Source organism: Mustela erminea, chromosome 21 (genome assembly GCF_009829155.1).
Source record: "Mustela erminea isolate mMusErm1 chromosome 21, mMusErm1.Pri, whole genome shotgun sequence".
Classification (NCBI taxonomy): domain Eukaryota; kingdom Metazoa; phylum Chordata; class Mammalia; order Carnivora; family Mustelidae; genus Mustela; species Mustela erminea.
In genome coordinates this window covers 22,129,767-22,146,492 of record NC_045634.1, presented here as the reverse complement: position 1 = coordinate 22,146,492, position 16,726 = coordinate 22,129,767, and the positions used below count along the sequence as shown (strand labels likewise).

General features: G+C 46.6%; 1 protein-coding gene across 5 annotated transcripts in view; it reads left to right on the top strand.

The window, feature by feature from the left end:
• LOC116581867 (prolow-density lipoprotein receptor-related protein 1-like) overlaps positions 1-16,726 on the top strand; it is a 42,700-nt gene that overhangs the window by 22,682 nt on the left and 3,292 nt on the right. For 2 of the 5 annotated variants that reach the window (XR_004282275.1, XM_032329156.1), the window contains exons 17-32: positions 33-248; positions 1,803-2,041; positions 3,403-3,532; positions 3,738-3,922; positions 4,697-4,883; positions 5,440-5,658; positions 6,023-6,206; positions 7,308-7,509; positions 7,596-7,760; positions 8,148-8,348; positions 9,340-9,889; positions 10,292-10,417; positions 11,544-11,654; positions 12,587-12,823; positions 14,403-14,880; positions 16,152-16,260. Coding sequence is in view for 4 of the 5 variants with exons in the window: in XM_032329156.1 (XP_032185047.1) it covers positions 33-248; positions 1,803-2,041; positions 3,403-3,532; positions 3,738-3,922; positions 4,697-4,883; positions 5,440-5,658; positions 6,023-6,206; positions 7,308-7,509; positions 7,596-7,760; positions 8,148-8,348; positions 9,340-9,889; positions 10,292-10,417; positions 11,544-11,654; positions 12,587-12,823; positions 14,403-14,880; positions 16,152-16,260 (3,539 nt within the window). In the remaining variant the exon portion in view is untranslated. Of the gene's footprint in view, positions 1-32; positions 249-1,802; positions 2,042-3,402; positions 3,533-3,737; positions 3,923-4,696; positions 4,884-5,439; positions 5,659-6,022; positions 6,207-7,307; positions 7,510-7,595; positions 7,761-8,147; positions 8,349-9,339; positions 9,890-10,291; positions 10,418-11,543; positions 11,655-12,586; positions 12,824-14,402; positions 14,881-16,151; positions 16,724-16,726 lie in introns of those variants that run through there. The other 3 variants (XM_032329155.1, XM_032329157.1, XM_032329158.1) reach the window with 3 other exon arrangements.

Here is a 16,726-nt window from a genome sequence, read left to right as displayed (position 1 = left end):
ACGGTGCAAACCCCCGGTCCTTCCCGTCGTAGGGCTCTTCCGGTGTCTGAACGGAAACCAGTGCATTGAGGAGACCTTCCGCTGTGATGGGGCTCAGCAGTGCTCCGATGGGTCTGACGAGCTGGGCTGCTGGAAGCCCGCTGAAGATTGTTCTCTGCGTTGTGACAACGAGACTCGCTGTGTCCCCAAGAGCTGGCTGTGTGACGGCCACCCCGACTGTTCTGACAGGAGCGATGAACAAGGATGCGGTAAGTGCCGTGCGGCTCACGTCGGGGACGTTGTCTTCTACGAGGTTGCCACCGACCCCGAATGCACAGACCCCACATCGCTGCCCATAGAAGAGACACAGGGCAACATTTCTGAGACTCTCTCGTGACAGTACTTTTGTCGACTGACCAACATAAAACCTTACTTTAGTGCAGGCTGTTTAGAGACTACTTGATATGCACATTGTCAGCTCATTGACACTGAAGCCGCGACCCCAGCACTGTAACACCTGCCCCAACAAAGCTTGACACAGCGTTTGCTCCGTGAGGCGGCTCTCGACGGCTCTCAACGTCTCGCACTAGGAACGCCAGACCACATTTCCGCTCTGCCCTTGGGGGGAGCTTTTCAACAGCAGAATTCCCCCAGAGTACAAACATGTGGGAACTATGGCTCTAAAGAGACTTTGGAAAGGACACTTGTTTCCAGTGTGAGGACGGAAACTAGAAGGCAGAGCGTCAACTCATTCCATCTCAGCGGGAAACGCGCGCTAGGGGACACGAGTGTTTTTCTGCTTTGTGTAGGCGTATCTTCAGATGACCGTGAAAGCGTGGGAGCATGGATTTGAGGGTGGGGGTATGAATTTTGGCAAGTAGGTGAATGTGTAAATAAAGAATCTGCAAATAGCGAAGAGGGACAGTACTTACCACAAAGTTAGCAGACTGGATGAAAGGATCTGAGTTGGATGTTGGAGATCGTGGTACAACACTTCCCTCTTTGTGACAAGATTCCCATTAGTGGAGAACTAGTCTACTTGACGCAATGTTTCTTGAGCAAGAATCGACCATCTTGAAGGTTTTAATTTTGATCCTAGGTCTTCTCGTGTGGTCGGCCATCCTTATCTTTAGGTGTGATTGCTTTCCTCTCTTTTCGTTAGGATATGCCATCTTTCTTTTTAGTCTTCCCGGTGGCCTGTTTCAAGGCCCTTAATCACATTGTGGGAATAGGGTAGGAGAGAGAATTTGGAGAATTGAAATGGGAAGAAGAGGAAGCTGGGTGAGGTATCATGACAGATTTGAATGCAGAGGCCATGGAGTAGCTGGACAGTATCCGTGCACTTGGGTTTACGAGAAGAACATCAGGAGAGGCAGGAAGGAACACTGGGTATAATTTCCTTTTCAGTGCATATTTATGGTTTTGCATAGGACCTAAGCTTTTTTCTTGAGCCAAGTCAAGCAACTTCTATCTGTAGGAACTGAGCCCAAGAACATAACATGTAGGGTATGTTGGATGTCATGAGAGACTTTCTCTCCTCATGGATGACAGTAAGGTCCCAGAGAGGAGTCCTACTCCTCAGCCTCTCCCAGTGTCCTTCCATGTGTGCCCCCTGCCTGTCCCCCAGCCCTCATTCTCCGAGACAGGGTTCTTCTGGGCTATTTAGTAGGACTTCTCTAGCCTAAGACTATTTAACCACCTTGAGGGCTGAGGTTTAGTTCCCCAGGTGACAGCAGAAAACTGGGGAGTCTTCAAACCGCTCCACGTGCCCTCAAATGGCTTCCACATCTGGCTGACTTCTTACCCAAAGCTTTGTTTTCTAGTTCAGGTAAAGTGCAGCGCCTTTGAATTTCAGTGCGAGAACGGCCAATGCATCTCGCACTTTCTGCACTGCGACGGGAACCGAGACTGCCTGGACCACTCGGATGAGGACGGCTGCTCTGTGGCCTGGCCGCTGCGGTGTCCGTCGGGGGAGGTGAAGTGCCGGGGCAGTGGAGAGTGTGTGCCCGTGGCGTGGCTCTGTGACCGTGACTTTGACTGTGAAGACGGGATGGATGAGAAGGTAGGGAGGGCACCCTTCTCCAGAAAAACTGATTTCCCCTCACAGCCGGATCATGTGTCTTCCCGTAGAAAGTGTGAGAAAACCCAAGAACAGAGAAGGAAGGCTTCTCATCGCTCCAGCCCAGAGAGCCACTCATCACGACATCAGGGTGTCTGGAGTGAGATCTCTTGTCAAAAGGCAAATGTTTAAGTGACTTTTTATTGTAGGTTTGCAAGTGTTGGGTCTTCATGGCTCTGGTATAAATGTCCCCCCAGAGACCTGCTCCAAAGCTCTGTCTCCCCCTCACTGAGCAGCCACGACCCTGCCACATTGTGGGAGGTGCAGTCTGGCTTGAATCCTGCTGCTTGTGTTTGACCAGAAGAAAACACTTACTCCCTCATGTTCTACTTCCTCGTATGTCAAATGGGTAGGAGATAGGCCTCATGGCACCTGAGGGGGTGAGAATGCCTGTAAAGGTTCAGGGCTGTTAGCAGGGACACAGGTGTCCCCTCCCCTTCTCTAGCATGTGCTGCCCCCAAGCACAGTGTCCACACCAGGGGAGGTGCAAGGCAGGCCAGAATGTCAATGGGCTAGGGGTGGTTTTGGAAATGGCAAAGGAATAATTCTTCTTTTTTTTTTTTCTTTAAGATTTTATTTATTTATTTGAAAGCGAGAGCAGGGGAAAAGGGAGAGGCAGAGGGAGAAGCAGACTCGCCACTGAGCAGGGAGCGTTAAGGGGGACTTGGTCCCAGGACCCTGAGATCAGGATCTGAGCTGAAGGGAGACGCTTCACCAGCTGAGCCACCCAGGTGACCCCAAATGGCAAAGGACTTCTAAAGAAAAGTTTCTAGAGCACATTCTTATCATTCTTATTCCTAGATTTCTTTTCTTTCTTTCTTTCTTTCTTTCTTCTTCTTCTTCTTTTTTTTTTTTAAAGATTTTGTTTATTTATTTGGCAGAGAGCAAGAGAGATCACAAGTAGGCAGAGAGGCAGGCAGAGGGAGAGGGGGAAGCAGGCTCCCTGCTGAGCAGAGAGCCCAATTCGGGGCTCGATCCCAGGACCCTGAGATCATGACCTGAGCTGAAGGTAGAGGCTTAACCCACTGAGCCACCCAGGCGTCCTTATACTTAGATTTCTTATATGAAGATGCCCCGATTGGACAAAATAAGACCTTTCTTTTCTCTTCATGGCCAGGTTCGCTTTACCTAGACCTCTTCCCTTAAATACCTGCTGAAAATGTTTTTCTGAGTCTTGGGGCTTCTCTGGCCCCCTTGCAAAAGGGACTCGAGCATTGTCTTGTAAACCAGGCTCTTTCTCCCTCCAAGAACCCCATCCTGGGCTCTGAGTGCCGGTGTCGCTGACTGAGTTACTGTCCGCTCAGGACTGTGAACCCGAGAAGCTTCGCTGTGGCTCCAGGCAGTGGTCCTGTGCCGGCGGAGACCAATGCGTGCCTGACGTGTGGCGCTGTGACGGGCAGAGAGATTGTGAGGACGGCAGCGACGAGGCTGGGTGTAAGTGTGCGGGCTCCCCCTGAAGGAGGGGGCTCCCAGGGGCACCGACTGCTTGCTTCCTCTTGGCACGAGAAGCCAGCTCAGCCGGCGGGTGCCATTGGCCCTGACAGGACGGGGGTGTCTTGATTGCACATCCTTGCTGTGGAAGGGGTGTTCGGGGCGGCAGGGAGCAGATGCTATAACAGTAGAAAATCATCCTCTCGAGGCCGCCCCGAGAAGTGCCCGAGCTCTGAGTTCCAGTGCCGCTCCCTCGGCTGCCTCGACCTCCGCCTGCTGTGTGACGGGAAGGAGGACTGTGCGGACGGCTCCGATGAAGGTGGAATGTGCCTGTCGTCAGCATGCAGCGGGGCGCGGTGTTCCCACGCCTGCTACCGGTCCCCGCACGGGCCTGTGAGTTCACGCCGCTACTGCTCGCCGGCGGCCGTAAACTGAGTCTAGTGACGGGGGGAACTCGTCGGTCGGTCCTGACTGCTCATGAAACCCTCCGTCTTACGTGGCTGAGCTGTCCTGACCTGTCCTCTCGTGTCCGCTGAGTCCCTCCTGGCTCCTGTGGAGTCCTGTCAGGTTCCTCCCCTGGGTCGTGTCTCCTAGAACTTGACCACCCAGCCTCCAGAAACTCTGCTGTGGGTGTAACTCTGTAGCTCTGAGCTTGGGGTGACATTTGGGACTAAGCCTGATGTTTTTATGGACTTGTCTTCCATATGTGTATTTAGAATGTGATCTGCCCTTAAATCGAGGACTGCCCATGTTCTGGTCTAACATTATCAGCTGGCTGAACATCGTGACCTTGACTCTGATGGGCAAGTAGAAGAATATAGTGTTCTGATGTCTGATCATGGTAACCTCTCCCTTGGCAGGCAGCCCGTTCAGTTCAGTCTCCATGCCTCTTACTGGTTCTGCTGGGATTCTCGGTGTCCTGGGCTGAACTTGGACCCCTACGTTAACTCAGGACCCACCGTGGTAGCAAGGGTGTGAGGTGTGCAGTGGCATTGATAAGACTGAAAGAATGACAATTTAAAGCAAAGTTGGTTTTCAGAACTTTTCATTTCGAGCTGCTGAAATCAAGTACATCACCATGTGCTTTTAATAGCAAAGTCAGGTGTTTTCATTAGGGTTATGTGTCAGTGTCTTCAGGAAGTCTCAATGTTCTTGAAATCCCTTCAGGTATGTGCTTGTGAGCAAGGCTTTGAGCTGGGCAGCAGTGGCCAGGTCTGCAAAGATGTGGACGAGTGCCAGAAGCCAGGTGGTCAGCCTTGCAGTCAGACCTGTGTCAACACCCAGGGCTCCTACCGCTGCACCTGTCACCCTGGCTACTCACTGGAGCCCGATGGCCACACCTGTAAGGCAGCAGGTAAGCCGGAACCCTGATGTCTCCTGAGCCCTGGGTCAGGAACTTCCAAGTCCTGACTCTCCAGGAATACAAAGGCAGACCTTCTTTCTCAAGTCTTAAACGCTCCTGCCTGCTTGTGCCTGACGAGTAAGCCTAGAACATTCTCCAGATCCCCTTTTTAAATGCAGTATTTCAGATAGAATTAGATCTAGGAGGGTGTCTACAGATAAGCTGTCGTGATGACGGCCCGGGTCCCTCTAGCCACAGGTCAGCCTTACCTCAAGTTAGAATAAGCGTCAAAAGTCTTGACAAGCCTTTCTTTCCTGCCCACCTGAGCCTAAATACTTCGTTAGAAATGTCTTTTTTCCTAGTTTATGCTAATCATGACTTTATTCTAAGTATCTTTAAACGGTGGGTGTTAGCAGAAGCAGCACATCGAGGGGTGAACTACCGGGCTACCCCCAGCCCTGGCAGCGAGAAGGCAAAGGCTACTTTGCTTTCTGGTTCCTTAGACAGCGCTGAGCTCAGCATTCAGGCTCCGTAAGGCCACACGCTGAATGCAGTTCTTATCTGGCAGGTACCGAACCCATCCTGCTGGTGGCGATTCAGTTCAACCTTCTCCTCTACGGCTTGAGGAGCTTGAAGGAGGACATTCTGACGACTGTGGACAAGAATGTGATGATCTTCTCCATTGACTATGACTTAGTGGGGCAGAAGGTCTTCTGGATGGATCCCGGTGCAGAAAGCATTAAGTGGATTAGTATGGACACAAAGAGGAAAGGAACCGTGGTGAAGGGTATGTCCCATGCGGGCTTCACCCTGCCCTTACGAACTACATATAGCACGCAGAATAAATGGCCATTAACAGTCTAAACGTTGATTCAGTGAAACCTTCTCCACTAAAAGGGACCGAGGCCTGCTAGTGGGCTAGAGATGGAAAGCTGCTTTGTCACCTCAGTAGACCATGCGAGTCAGCCAGCGGCCTCTATTTCTAATGGTCATCCTCCTCTGCAAATAGAAATTGCTCTGATGGAGATGCGTGCACCAGTTGTAGGATGACTTAACATGGTTTTCGAGTCTGATGCCTACGATCTGAAACCTAGCAAGAGCCGTGACTCAGCCTGGATTCATGTGCAGCATGGTTTCCGCTCTCTCTTCAGGGATGAAGTCAGAATGTGTAGCGGTCGACTGGATCGGGAGGAACCTCTACTGGGTGGACGGCGCGGCAGGCCAGATTTCGGCCATTCAGCTGACGGCTGTGTGGAGAGGAAGATGCGAGCACACGATTGTCCTGGGCGATGACTTGGCTCAGCCACGGTCTTTGGCTTTAGATCCGCTAAGTGGGTGAGTCCAGGGTTCAGAACGCCAGTCAAGTTGCTCAAGTGCATTATTCCTCTTTAGTTCTACTTTGGAGCTGTTCACTCAACACAGAAGGACTAAAAAACATATCTGACTTGACTTTAAATCTTATGGTGATGTGGGTCAACCATACATATAATAATCTTAAAAGCTTCTGATAAAAGTTCTTTATTTCACTGAAGTTTGGTATAGGTGTTCGCACTTGGTGGCTCACCTAATCTTTCTTCTGTGAACATAATTCTCCCTTCAGAGGTATATATTTTTTATGGCTTTAAATGGCAGGAGGAAAAAGAATGGAATTAGGGAGATGTTTTTTTTTTTTTTAAGATTTATTTATTTATTTGCGAGAGGGAGAGAGAGAGAAAGGGCAAGCGGGGGAAGGGCAGAGAGAGAATCCTCAAGCAGGCTCCCCACAGAGTGCAGAGCCCGACATGGGGCTCAATCCCGGGACCTGGGGATCATGACCTGAGCTTAAATCAAAAGTCAGATGCCTAACTGAATGAGCCACCCAGGCACCCAAGAGAAGTGTTTAATTTACATTAATGGGCTTGGTAGTAGTGGGGAAAATAATTGCGTGTGAGGGTGAATCAAGGTTCTTCCATCCAGAGTCCTTTCTGGAGAAGTCCAGAAACTTGGAAACAACATTTCCTACCTGTCAGAGCCCAGCCGTCATTGCGGTGGCCATGCATGTCCTAAATGTAAGAGCAAGATGGAGCAAAACTTAGGACTGGCAATAGTTACTGAGGCGTCTATTGGCCTTGACTGTGACCAGTGAAGTCTGAGGTACACCTTTCCCATAGAGTCAGCCTGCTCTCCAGCCCAGGAGAAAAAGGCAGGTTCCCTATTTTCCAGGTCCAGGAGCTACTATGTTCCTTGGCTGCTTATAACCATCATGATATTTTATCCCCACATGATGACGAATGTGCGCCCTAAGATTTCCAGGGAAACTCTCTTTTACTTCACAGTTTCACTTACGGCATAGACCAATTTTGAGGAAAAAATAATTGGGCTAGAAATCAGTGTTTCAAGGAATGAATTGATATTGTCTGTGAAGTAATACTTTACATCTGACTTCTGTCCACACAGGTTAATGTACTGGTCTGAAATCGGAGGAGAACCTCAAATAGAACAAGCAGGGATGGACGGTAGCGGCAGGAAAGTCCTCATCAGTCAAGGTCTCGGCTGGCCAACCAGCATAGCTCTCGACCGGTTGAGCTGGAAGATATTCTGGTCTGATGACCAATTTCACTGTATTGGCTCTGCTAATCTGGATGGTACCGGTGTTAGTGTAAGTATTCCTTGGTATCAGGCTGTATGAGATGTCTCATGCTTTGTATAAAACTCCTCCCAGAAACCTCATCACCCCCATTTTAGATGTTGCAGCTAACACAAATCAGGAGCCCCTTTTCGGTCGCTGTGTTTGAAGATGAAGTCTTCTGGTCTGACATGAAGACGAGAACAGTACAGCGCGTGAAGAAGACAACAGGCAAGAGCAGGGCTGTTCTCATCAAACGTTCCCAGCAGCCTCATGGACTCAAGGTGTCCAGTGTACTCTTCAGATATATTCCCCTAGGGGCACCCTTAAGTGTCAGCCCTTAAGCATCTGCCTTCGGCTCAGGTCATGATCCCAGGGTGTTGGGATCGAACCCCCCACATTGGGCTCCCTGCTCAGCGGGAAGCCTGCTTCTCCCTCTCCCACTCCCCCTGCTTGTGTTCCCCCTCTTGCTGTGTCTTTCTCTGTCAAATACATAAATAAAATCTTAAAAAAAAAAATCCCCCAATTCTCCCCGAAAAGGCTACCTATATGACCTTCCCAAGTACAGACTGTAGTGACCTCCTTCTATCGTGATTAAAAAGCAAGGGTTATTCACTTGCTGTTTGTGAGGATTCAACAAGGCCCGGTGACATCCAGCTACTCTCTTGCAGATAATGCACGAAGTACTCCAGCCCAAGGCTCCTAATCCCTGTCTGGACGCCCGCTGTTCTCACTTGTGCCTTCTGAGCCCGCGATCCAAGGCAAGCTGTCGTTGTCCAGTTGGCCTCCTGCTTGCGGACGACGGCACCAGCTGCGTTCCACTCGAGGATTCTGCATTTCTGTTCCTCGCGTTGCCCACAGCTATCATGCAGGTACTGGTCCACAGCCTCACTCACATGTCTGTGCCTGGGCCGTGGTCTGTTTCAGACTGACTAATTCGAATTCTCCAGGCAACAGTTGTAATAGTAGAGGTCCTGGTCCTTGGAATACTCTTTTGTAAATTATTTTTATTTTTTAAGTAATCTCTACAACCAATGTGGGGTTCAAACTCACGATCACGAGTTTTATGTTCTACTGACCAAACCAGCCAGCCCCACTTTCCCTTGGAATATTCTGCACATACAACTTAAATTTTAGTATTCACTGTGTCCTGGGAGCTATCACGACCAAAAACGAAGTGGCTATGAAATGCGGACACTCCTTGAGAACTAGTACACCAGCACATGGGGTAGGGATCTGAGAGTGTGGTGCGTCTGGTGTAGTTGTCCAGGCATCTTGCTGATGATATAGAGTAATTCTAGTCCCAGCAGCTCAGCTGGGCTTTAGCCTGGTGAGGGGGAAGTACAAGTTACGGGGGAACTTTTCTTAAGTCCTAGGAGACACCAACAAATAAGTTATTTCTAATAACTTCTAACACATTTACAACTTGGGCACTTTAAAATGACAAATGTTGGGACGGAGGGTTGACTTCAGTTTCAGTAAGATATCAATAGCAGAGACTCATTTAAAGGGGAGGGCCTTTCATATACAAATGTATCCAAGCAACACATTGTACACCTTCGAAAAACTTAGTAAACTAGACAAACCTGGTAAACTTAGACAAATGTTGTATGTCAATTATAGCTCAAACATTTACCAAATAAAGGGGAGGACATTTAACAAAATGGTCGCTTTTTGAAACACGTGGATTCAAGGACGTTTAAATGCTTAAAGCTCCAGGAAGGGAGAGAAATAATGACTATCTGTTTTTAGATGATAAGTTCAGATTTCCCTAGATTCTCAATATTGTGACATTATTGCAAATCAAGACGGAGAATTACACTAGATTCAGCTGGTGCCATCCACCTAATTTTTTTCCCATAGATTTATCTGAAAAATCTAGAAGCTTTACTAGGACAACCAACTTTACCAGAACATAGGATACTTCCCTTTACCAATGCGAACCAGCTTGCATCCGTGGATTACATAGTCCAGGAAAAGGCTCTCTACCTTTCAGAGTTGGATAATGGTGATATCAGGCTACTGAGGCTCAAAGAATCTGGAAAACTCTCTTGGAGGAAAATCCTAACTGTGGAGGGAACAGTGACTGACCTTGCTGTGGACTGGTTGAGTGGAAACATATACTGGATCGACAGTGAGAATCCTCACATCAACGTGGCTTCCTCAGAAGGCCAGTACGCCACCGCGCTGGTCCGTGGAAATCTCTACCGGCCCGTCTCGGTTGTGCTCCAGCCGCCCTCTGCAGTCATGTGCTTTGCGGACCTGGGTGCCCAGGACAACGGCAGGCGCGGGTCCAGCATTGAATGTGCCTCCATGGACGGCCGCAGGAGGAAGGTGCTGTGGCAGAAATCCCAGGTCCCTGCGGGCCTGACCTTCTCGGATTCGGGAACCCGAGTTTACTGGGCTGATACTGGTAAGCAATTATAACACACCCTAACACCCTGCCTGAAGGACTTCAGCCAGAGAGAAAGAGTGATGTTCTGCTTTCTGCTCTTCAGCCATGACTCCAAACAGTTTTAGGCCTGAGTTTACATATTCTGCACCATCCTCCAGACAAACCCATTCTAAGTAGGACGTAAGCCCACAGAGTCACGCAGTTGTCCCTTTGTGAAGGCATAAAATCGAGAACTTAACCAATGTGCGTGAGCCAATCTTTGGTGTATCACTGTTAGAGTAGAGTAATTGAAGAACTGTCCTTCCGAAAATGCAGGGTGGACAGTGCCCTCCTGGTGGGAGGCAAGACAAGACGCAAAGAGCTGCAGGATGGAGTGGAGCTGGGCGGGCTACGTGAGATTAACCGCGTCTTTCTCTGCAGGGCGAGGCCTCATAGAGAGTATTCAACAAGATGGCTCTGGGTACAGAGTAGACCGCAGAGGCATTGAGGGCCTCACCCTCTTTACCATTGGCCAAGGCGTGATGTTCTGGGTGACAACTGATGATGGTATGTCTTATTCAATGTCTGGTTGTCTTTGTGATCTGAATCTATTCCTGGGTCTCGAAAGCAAATCTGCCAATGTCTCACACTGATCTTTGGCAAAGTCTTTCTTCTGGAAGGACTAATTTAGCAACTTCCCTAATTGAACATGTATGTGTAACAGGGATTCTATGACTTGGGGAAGCTTTGACTTATTCGGTCATTCTTTATATGTGAAGATGCTTAATTCTGTTCTGCCTGATATGGCTGGCTTTGATCTGAGGCTCTCCACTTTTGAGGGCTTTCTGATATAGTACAGAGAGAACTGGGCCAGGAATTGGAACCAGGTAACTGCTCAGTCAGTTAGTAGCTAGAATACCTTGCCTATAAAATGAGTATGTTTCTCACTTGACTCATACACAGGAAAGTACGAGGTGAACTACAGAATATTCTGTCCTTGCAGGGTATTACTGGTATTTAAAGCAGTATTTCCTAAACAACAGTGTTCTAGTATGTTGTTTCTGGCTAGAGTCTAGATTTGGTTAAACTGGAAAACTCTATTTAAAATCTATCTCTTTAGTGTTTCCAAATGCTGGTCCATTAACCAGTTGGGCTGGTCATGTTACAATCGCAAAAACAGGTTGGGTAGATCTTACCCTCCAAAGGTGCTAATTTATTAGCTATATGATGAAACCTTTGCTCTCTTGATCTCAAAGGATCTCCTTTGAGATCCACTGGTGACACTTATTGCAGAAAGCCATTTTCAGATATGTTCTAGAACAATGTTTAAAATCATTACCCATCATTTGCATGGACTACATTTAAGTGTCTCATATCCTAATTATCTATCTTTGTATTTCTGGACGTATATGAATGCTCAACATAACTTACACTTGAGTTTATTCTGGAGGAAAGCATAGAACTATTTTTATCTGTCTTGAAATTTCTTTCCAGAAAAAAAAAAAATTTAGAAAAACACATGTCTCTTCTGTAAAACTCTTGTTATTCAACTAGAGTTTATGCAGATGGGTGACGGTTTTCACAGTGAGCAATTATCTTTGCACAAGAAGTTGTCTTAAAATTAAAATTTGCTTCTCTCGCAAGAATTTAAAATTTGCTTTTCTTAGTGATTGTTCACTGGCTTTTGTTTCAGCACAAATCACTAAAGTTTGGTACGGCAAGGCAGAACTTTCAGAAGACCAGTGGTTCCAAATAGACCAGAAGATTGTGGATTTAAAAGTTTACAGTAAACTTAGTCAACAGGGTAAGCAACTTTGCAACAATGAGAACACAGAAGCCTGTTGAATTTCCCTTTGAAGGGGATCCTCTGCCCTGCAGTATCTCCTTGAAATGGCTTTGTTTTTCCCACTAAGTTACTTCTCTGGCAAGTTCTCATAGATCTGCATAGCTCTCTTGTCTTCATGCGGTTATATATAGTATAGTTCTGGTATAAAACTAGTCCCGTTACTTTTCTAGGAGACAAAATAGTAGTATATATATTGGGCTCAAGTTTAGTATGATTTTATGTTCTCTTGTAGGTGGAATTACAACTGTGGTATAATTGAAATTATCTTTAACTCTGCACTAGAACTCATCTTTGTTCTACTTATTGTCATGTGTATCTGTTTGTGATGTTGACTCATCCTTGAAAGTCCAGCTTGGGGGTGCTCAGTTGATTTTCTCCAGTGTTTGAGTGGAGCGATGAAGGGCTTAGTTAAAGTAGTCATAGATACAGTCTTTTCCTAGGCGAGAGGAACACCAACAATGTGAGCTCAAATGGTTTACCACACCTACCACTACCAGGGATGTTGACTACATTGGTCTTAAGCGAACGCTACTCCATTGCTTTGTTCTGGAAAGCTAAACTCTATAAACTAATGAATGTTAGTCAAGCTTAAACTTCTGAAGTCTTGGCTTTGCAGAGACTAAAACTAAACTAGAGACATAACTAAACTAATGAATGTTAGTCAAGCTTAAACTTTCTGAAGTCTTAGAATTCTCCAGTGTGATTCATGGTGAAGAATCACTGATCACTTGGCACCTGGTTGGCCAAGCAGAGTTAAACTGAAAAGCTGTCCACTCTGGAAAAAACATCTGGGTCCTATAACATCTGATAGTGTATTTGTAGAATGTTGGCAGAAGACCCTTATGAAACCATCTAAATCAAAGTGGTTTATTGGGGGGGGGGGTCCACAGGTAGTAACAGCTGCTCCAAAGACAACGGAGGGTGCAGCCATATGTGTCTACCAAACCCTGAAGGAGCGACTTGTAAATGCCCCAGTGGGCACTTCTTGGCTAACGAAAGCAAATGTGTTGAAGCTGTCCCGTGCTCTGAGCCGTCCCAGGCCTGTGAGGATGGTCAGGAGTGCATTTCCCCGGAGCAAGTTTGTGATGGTCGTGCTGACTGTCTGGATGGATCTGATGAGATGCGCTGTGAGTAATTCCTATCTAGGACCCCACTGTTCATCACCATATGTGACATACTTTGGATATTTAATAAAATAATCCTTAATATCTCAACCTAATTCTTAATATCTAATTCTATAGTATCCCTGAAGGTTTTATCTTCTCAATCACTGCCTTTTATCACTGGCGCTTTTAAACTGAACAACGTAAAACTTCTAACTATGGGCAGTTGGACGCCTTCTGGAAAGTTTTAGTATGGGCGATGGGCTCCATAGGGCTCAACAGTTTGTATGCTGTCTGAAAGAACACTATTTAACTACATCTGATTCTGTCCGTTTAAATGGATCACATTGTGAGCATGGTCCAGGAGGAGGTGGGGTAAATGATTTAACCTTAGTTTGGGTATCCCCTTTTAATGTGGAAGTAGCACTTTCTGCCTCAAAGTGTTACGGAATACAAGAGTGTGTGACTAAAGCTACCATGTGAGTACATACCATTGTCAGGTTACTTCTTAAACTCTAGCTAGTAGATGGTTGTTACAGAAATCTTACTGCCAAATATGGCCTTCATGGAAAGGTGTTGTCATGTCCAGTCGGCTGAGCAACTATGGTAGCTAATTCTGTGGTGGCCGCTATGCTCAAATTCTACAGCACTCCAGTGGTAGCCAAGTCATGGCAGCTGTAGAGCTGAAGCAACAGTGGGCTCAGCACTGAAACTTGTCCTAACTAGTATGAGAACAAACTGGAAAAGGAATCTTAGAGTGAAGAGTTCTTACTGACCTTGCAATTTCAATCTTAAATAGAAAAGTTAATAGATTTTGATTCCCAGAGTTGATTCTATGGTCTCACGAATGAGGGCGGTTTTCTCAAAAACCTCACGTTACAGCGACTCTAGGAGGCAGGTCAGTGAGCAAGAAATGGATTGTCTTCCCCATCTGGTTTGAGAACTATACCAGAAGCCTAACGTACCTTCACTTACTCTCAACCTGACGACCAGGAATTGGCTCCACTCCTCAACAAGTATCTCATGCTGATTTGTACACGGAACGATGTTTGTGCCAACAATGATGGAGGATAAGGTGAAATGCCTTACAGGCAAACCTGACTTTCAGATTGGTGTTAGAAATACCCTGTTGCCTACTCCCTCCTGCCCACTACTGCCACCAAATCTGGTCCAAGTTTTGCAGCTTGCAGATCTTGCAAAACCAACAGTTCACTTGGACCAAAAAAAAAAAAATCGTATTTACAGATAAACATATATCTTAAAAATCTTTCTAGATATTTACCACTTAGATCTACCATACTATTCTTTATAGAATAAAACCTTTTTGTAATTGAGGAAATCTGCCTTAACTAAAACTGGGCATACCATCCTTTAAAAATAGATTGGTATAATATACTGGTCCTGGAACCAAACAGTTTAAGTGCCTTAGGATATGCAGTTTTTTATATGTTTTTAATTGTTTTTTGGTTGGCCAAAAGGTAATGGTAATGATTTGATGACTTCACAGATTCAAACTTATCGGGTTAAGTGTTCTAGAATTCTTCTTCTGAAATCCTTTCTGACAAATATGTGTATATACCCACACTCACACCTGTTTTTGTAGGTACGTATCCAGATAAAACCCATTCAACACCAACATCTAAAAATGCAGAGGCTGGAAAAAGGTTGACTCCAGAAGCTTCCCTACCTTTCCAAGCTCCCAAGTCCACCAAGGCTAGATATCCAGGTCCAGAGAGGATGAGTTATCCTGTCAGAAAAACACTAATCCCTCCAGTTTCTGCTAGAGAAAGCAAGAACTCAGAAACCAAGGAAAAAGGCAAACTTGTCCAGCCCAAGAACTTTCAGAGAGCAAAACATTGGCCCTGTAGCACAGATTTCTGTAGCGGAAGGGGAATCTGTACAATGGTAGGCCCGCTGAGAAAGTGCCGCTGTCCGGTGGAATATGGCGGAGAGTTCTGTGAAGAGCCAGCACGTGGACCTGCCCCTGGCTACGTCACCCTCAGCTTAACCATTGTCTTAGCAGTTGCACTAGTCGCTCTGGGAGCACTTGTCTGTCTCAGAAGAGAACACAAATTTAAAAGGTGAGCAGCTCTCAAATATCCTCATGGGAGAGTTCATTCCAAAGAAGGCTTATAGGACTCATGGGGTTAGAGGTATGCCTCCTTCCCTAAGAATTTATCCTCTGAGGAAGGATCTCGGGGGATCAGGCAGCCCTCACTTGTTAGATGACCTGGAGAGACAACAGAGGTCACCTCTTTGGGACCTGAGGCAAATGATATTGTAAGGGGGGGAGGCATTCATGCAGCTAGAATCTGCCTCAGCCCCAGAGGCACAATCTCAGGGATGAAGTGATGAGGTTCTTTGCCAACAAGGCCGAGTTCATGCCAATGGCTGGAGAAAAAAGGCAGGGATGGGGGCACCTGGGTGGCTCAGCGGGTTAAAGCTTCTGCCTTCAGCTGAGGTCAGGATCCCAGGGTCCTGGGATCGAGCCCCGGATCAGGCTCTCTGCTTGGAGGGGAGCCTGCTTCCCTTCCTCTCTCTCTGTCTGTGTGCCTCTCTGCCTACTTGTGATCTATCAGATAAATAAATAAAATCTTAAAAAAAAAAAAGAAGAAGAAGAAGAAAACCCAGACCTACTGAATGAGTCAGGAATTCAAATTTCAACATGGTTCCCATTTGGTTCACTTTAAAAAAAAAAAAAAAAGCAGGGATGGGTTAGTTCGCCGGGGCTGCTATAACGAATACCACGGACTGAAGACACTGATTAGGTCACATGTGCTGGTTAGGGTCCACTTATATGCTGGGAAGGGACATTAAGCAGCCTATCTATCAAGAAATACAGAGATAAGGAAGTTTGAAAAGTTATGTCTCTGTCCAGCATTCACAGACTAAAGAAAAGGCCAGGAGAGAGAAATGGTGTATCTTTGCCCAAGGGAACCCTGGTTAACAGATTACTAAGGTTAAGACTGACTGAAATGCTACCCGTGGGGTTTTGATGGTCACCACAGGTCTTTTTAACCACATTAATCTGCTTTCTTAGCGCACCTGCCTCCAATATCCACTAGCCACTAACTTGTCCTTGGATTCTGTTCTGCTTGACCCCAATTAGTAGAGTCCCCCAATTGAGAAGCTGTATTCTTTTGGAAGTTAAGTGAATGCCTATTAACAAATCATAACTGACTCAAGTATCACCCATTCTGGGTCATTTGATTGGTTCTAAAGACAAAACAGAACATAGTCCCCATAACGATAGCCTTTGATAGGGGATGAGCCAGCCCTTTCCAACTATTGACCCATCCCAGCTTCAACCTCAAGGAACAACTCTCTTGACTCTGTTTTTTTTGATTCTTAGAAATAGTGCAGCAGCATCAAGAAATTCAACCCGCCATAAAGACAATGCCCAAGAAGAGGAGAATCTAATGAACAGTGAGACTTTTGTCAACGAGGCCTACGATGAGCAGGTATGCCTGGGAAGTGTCTTTGCGGAGAACAGATTGTGAGATACAGCTGAAGAATGCCCCTTCTGAAAAGTCCGAGCTGGGTGAGAGTAGGCAGTGTTAACTTACAGCGCTTTTCATGGTTTGTGAATGATGCTATTATGTGTCTCCAACGAGTGTTCAGCAACTTGTTTATCTGTAGTCTCTGTTCAATCTCTAGTTCAGACCAAAGTGAAATGTGCATGAAATAGTAATCAAGACATTCAGTTTTAGGTGAACTTCCACCAGGGGCTCAGTCCTATGGTGGGGTGGGATGTTATGAGTGCTAGTTGGAGTTACCCCTAAAATTATGTCCCTCTGCGATCTCTCCTAACCTCTCAGTCACTCAGCCATCTCTGTGTTTTGCTTTGTTTTAACGTAGTGTGTATTCATGGGTGCCTACATCAGTCAGTGAAGTGTGCAACTCCTGATCTCGGAGTCATAAGTTCAA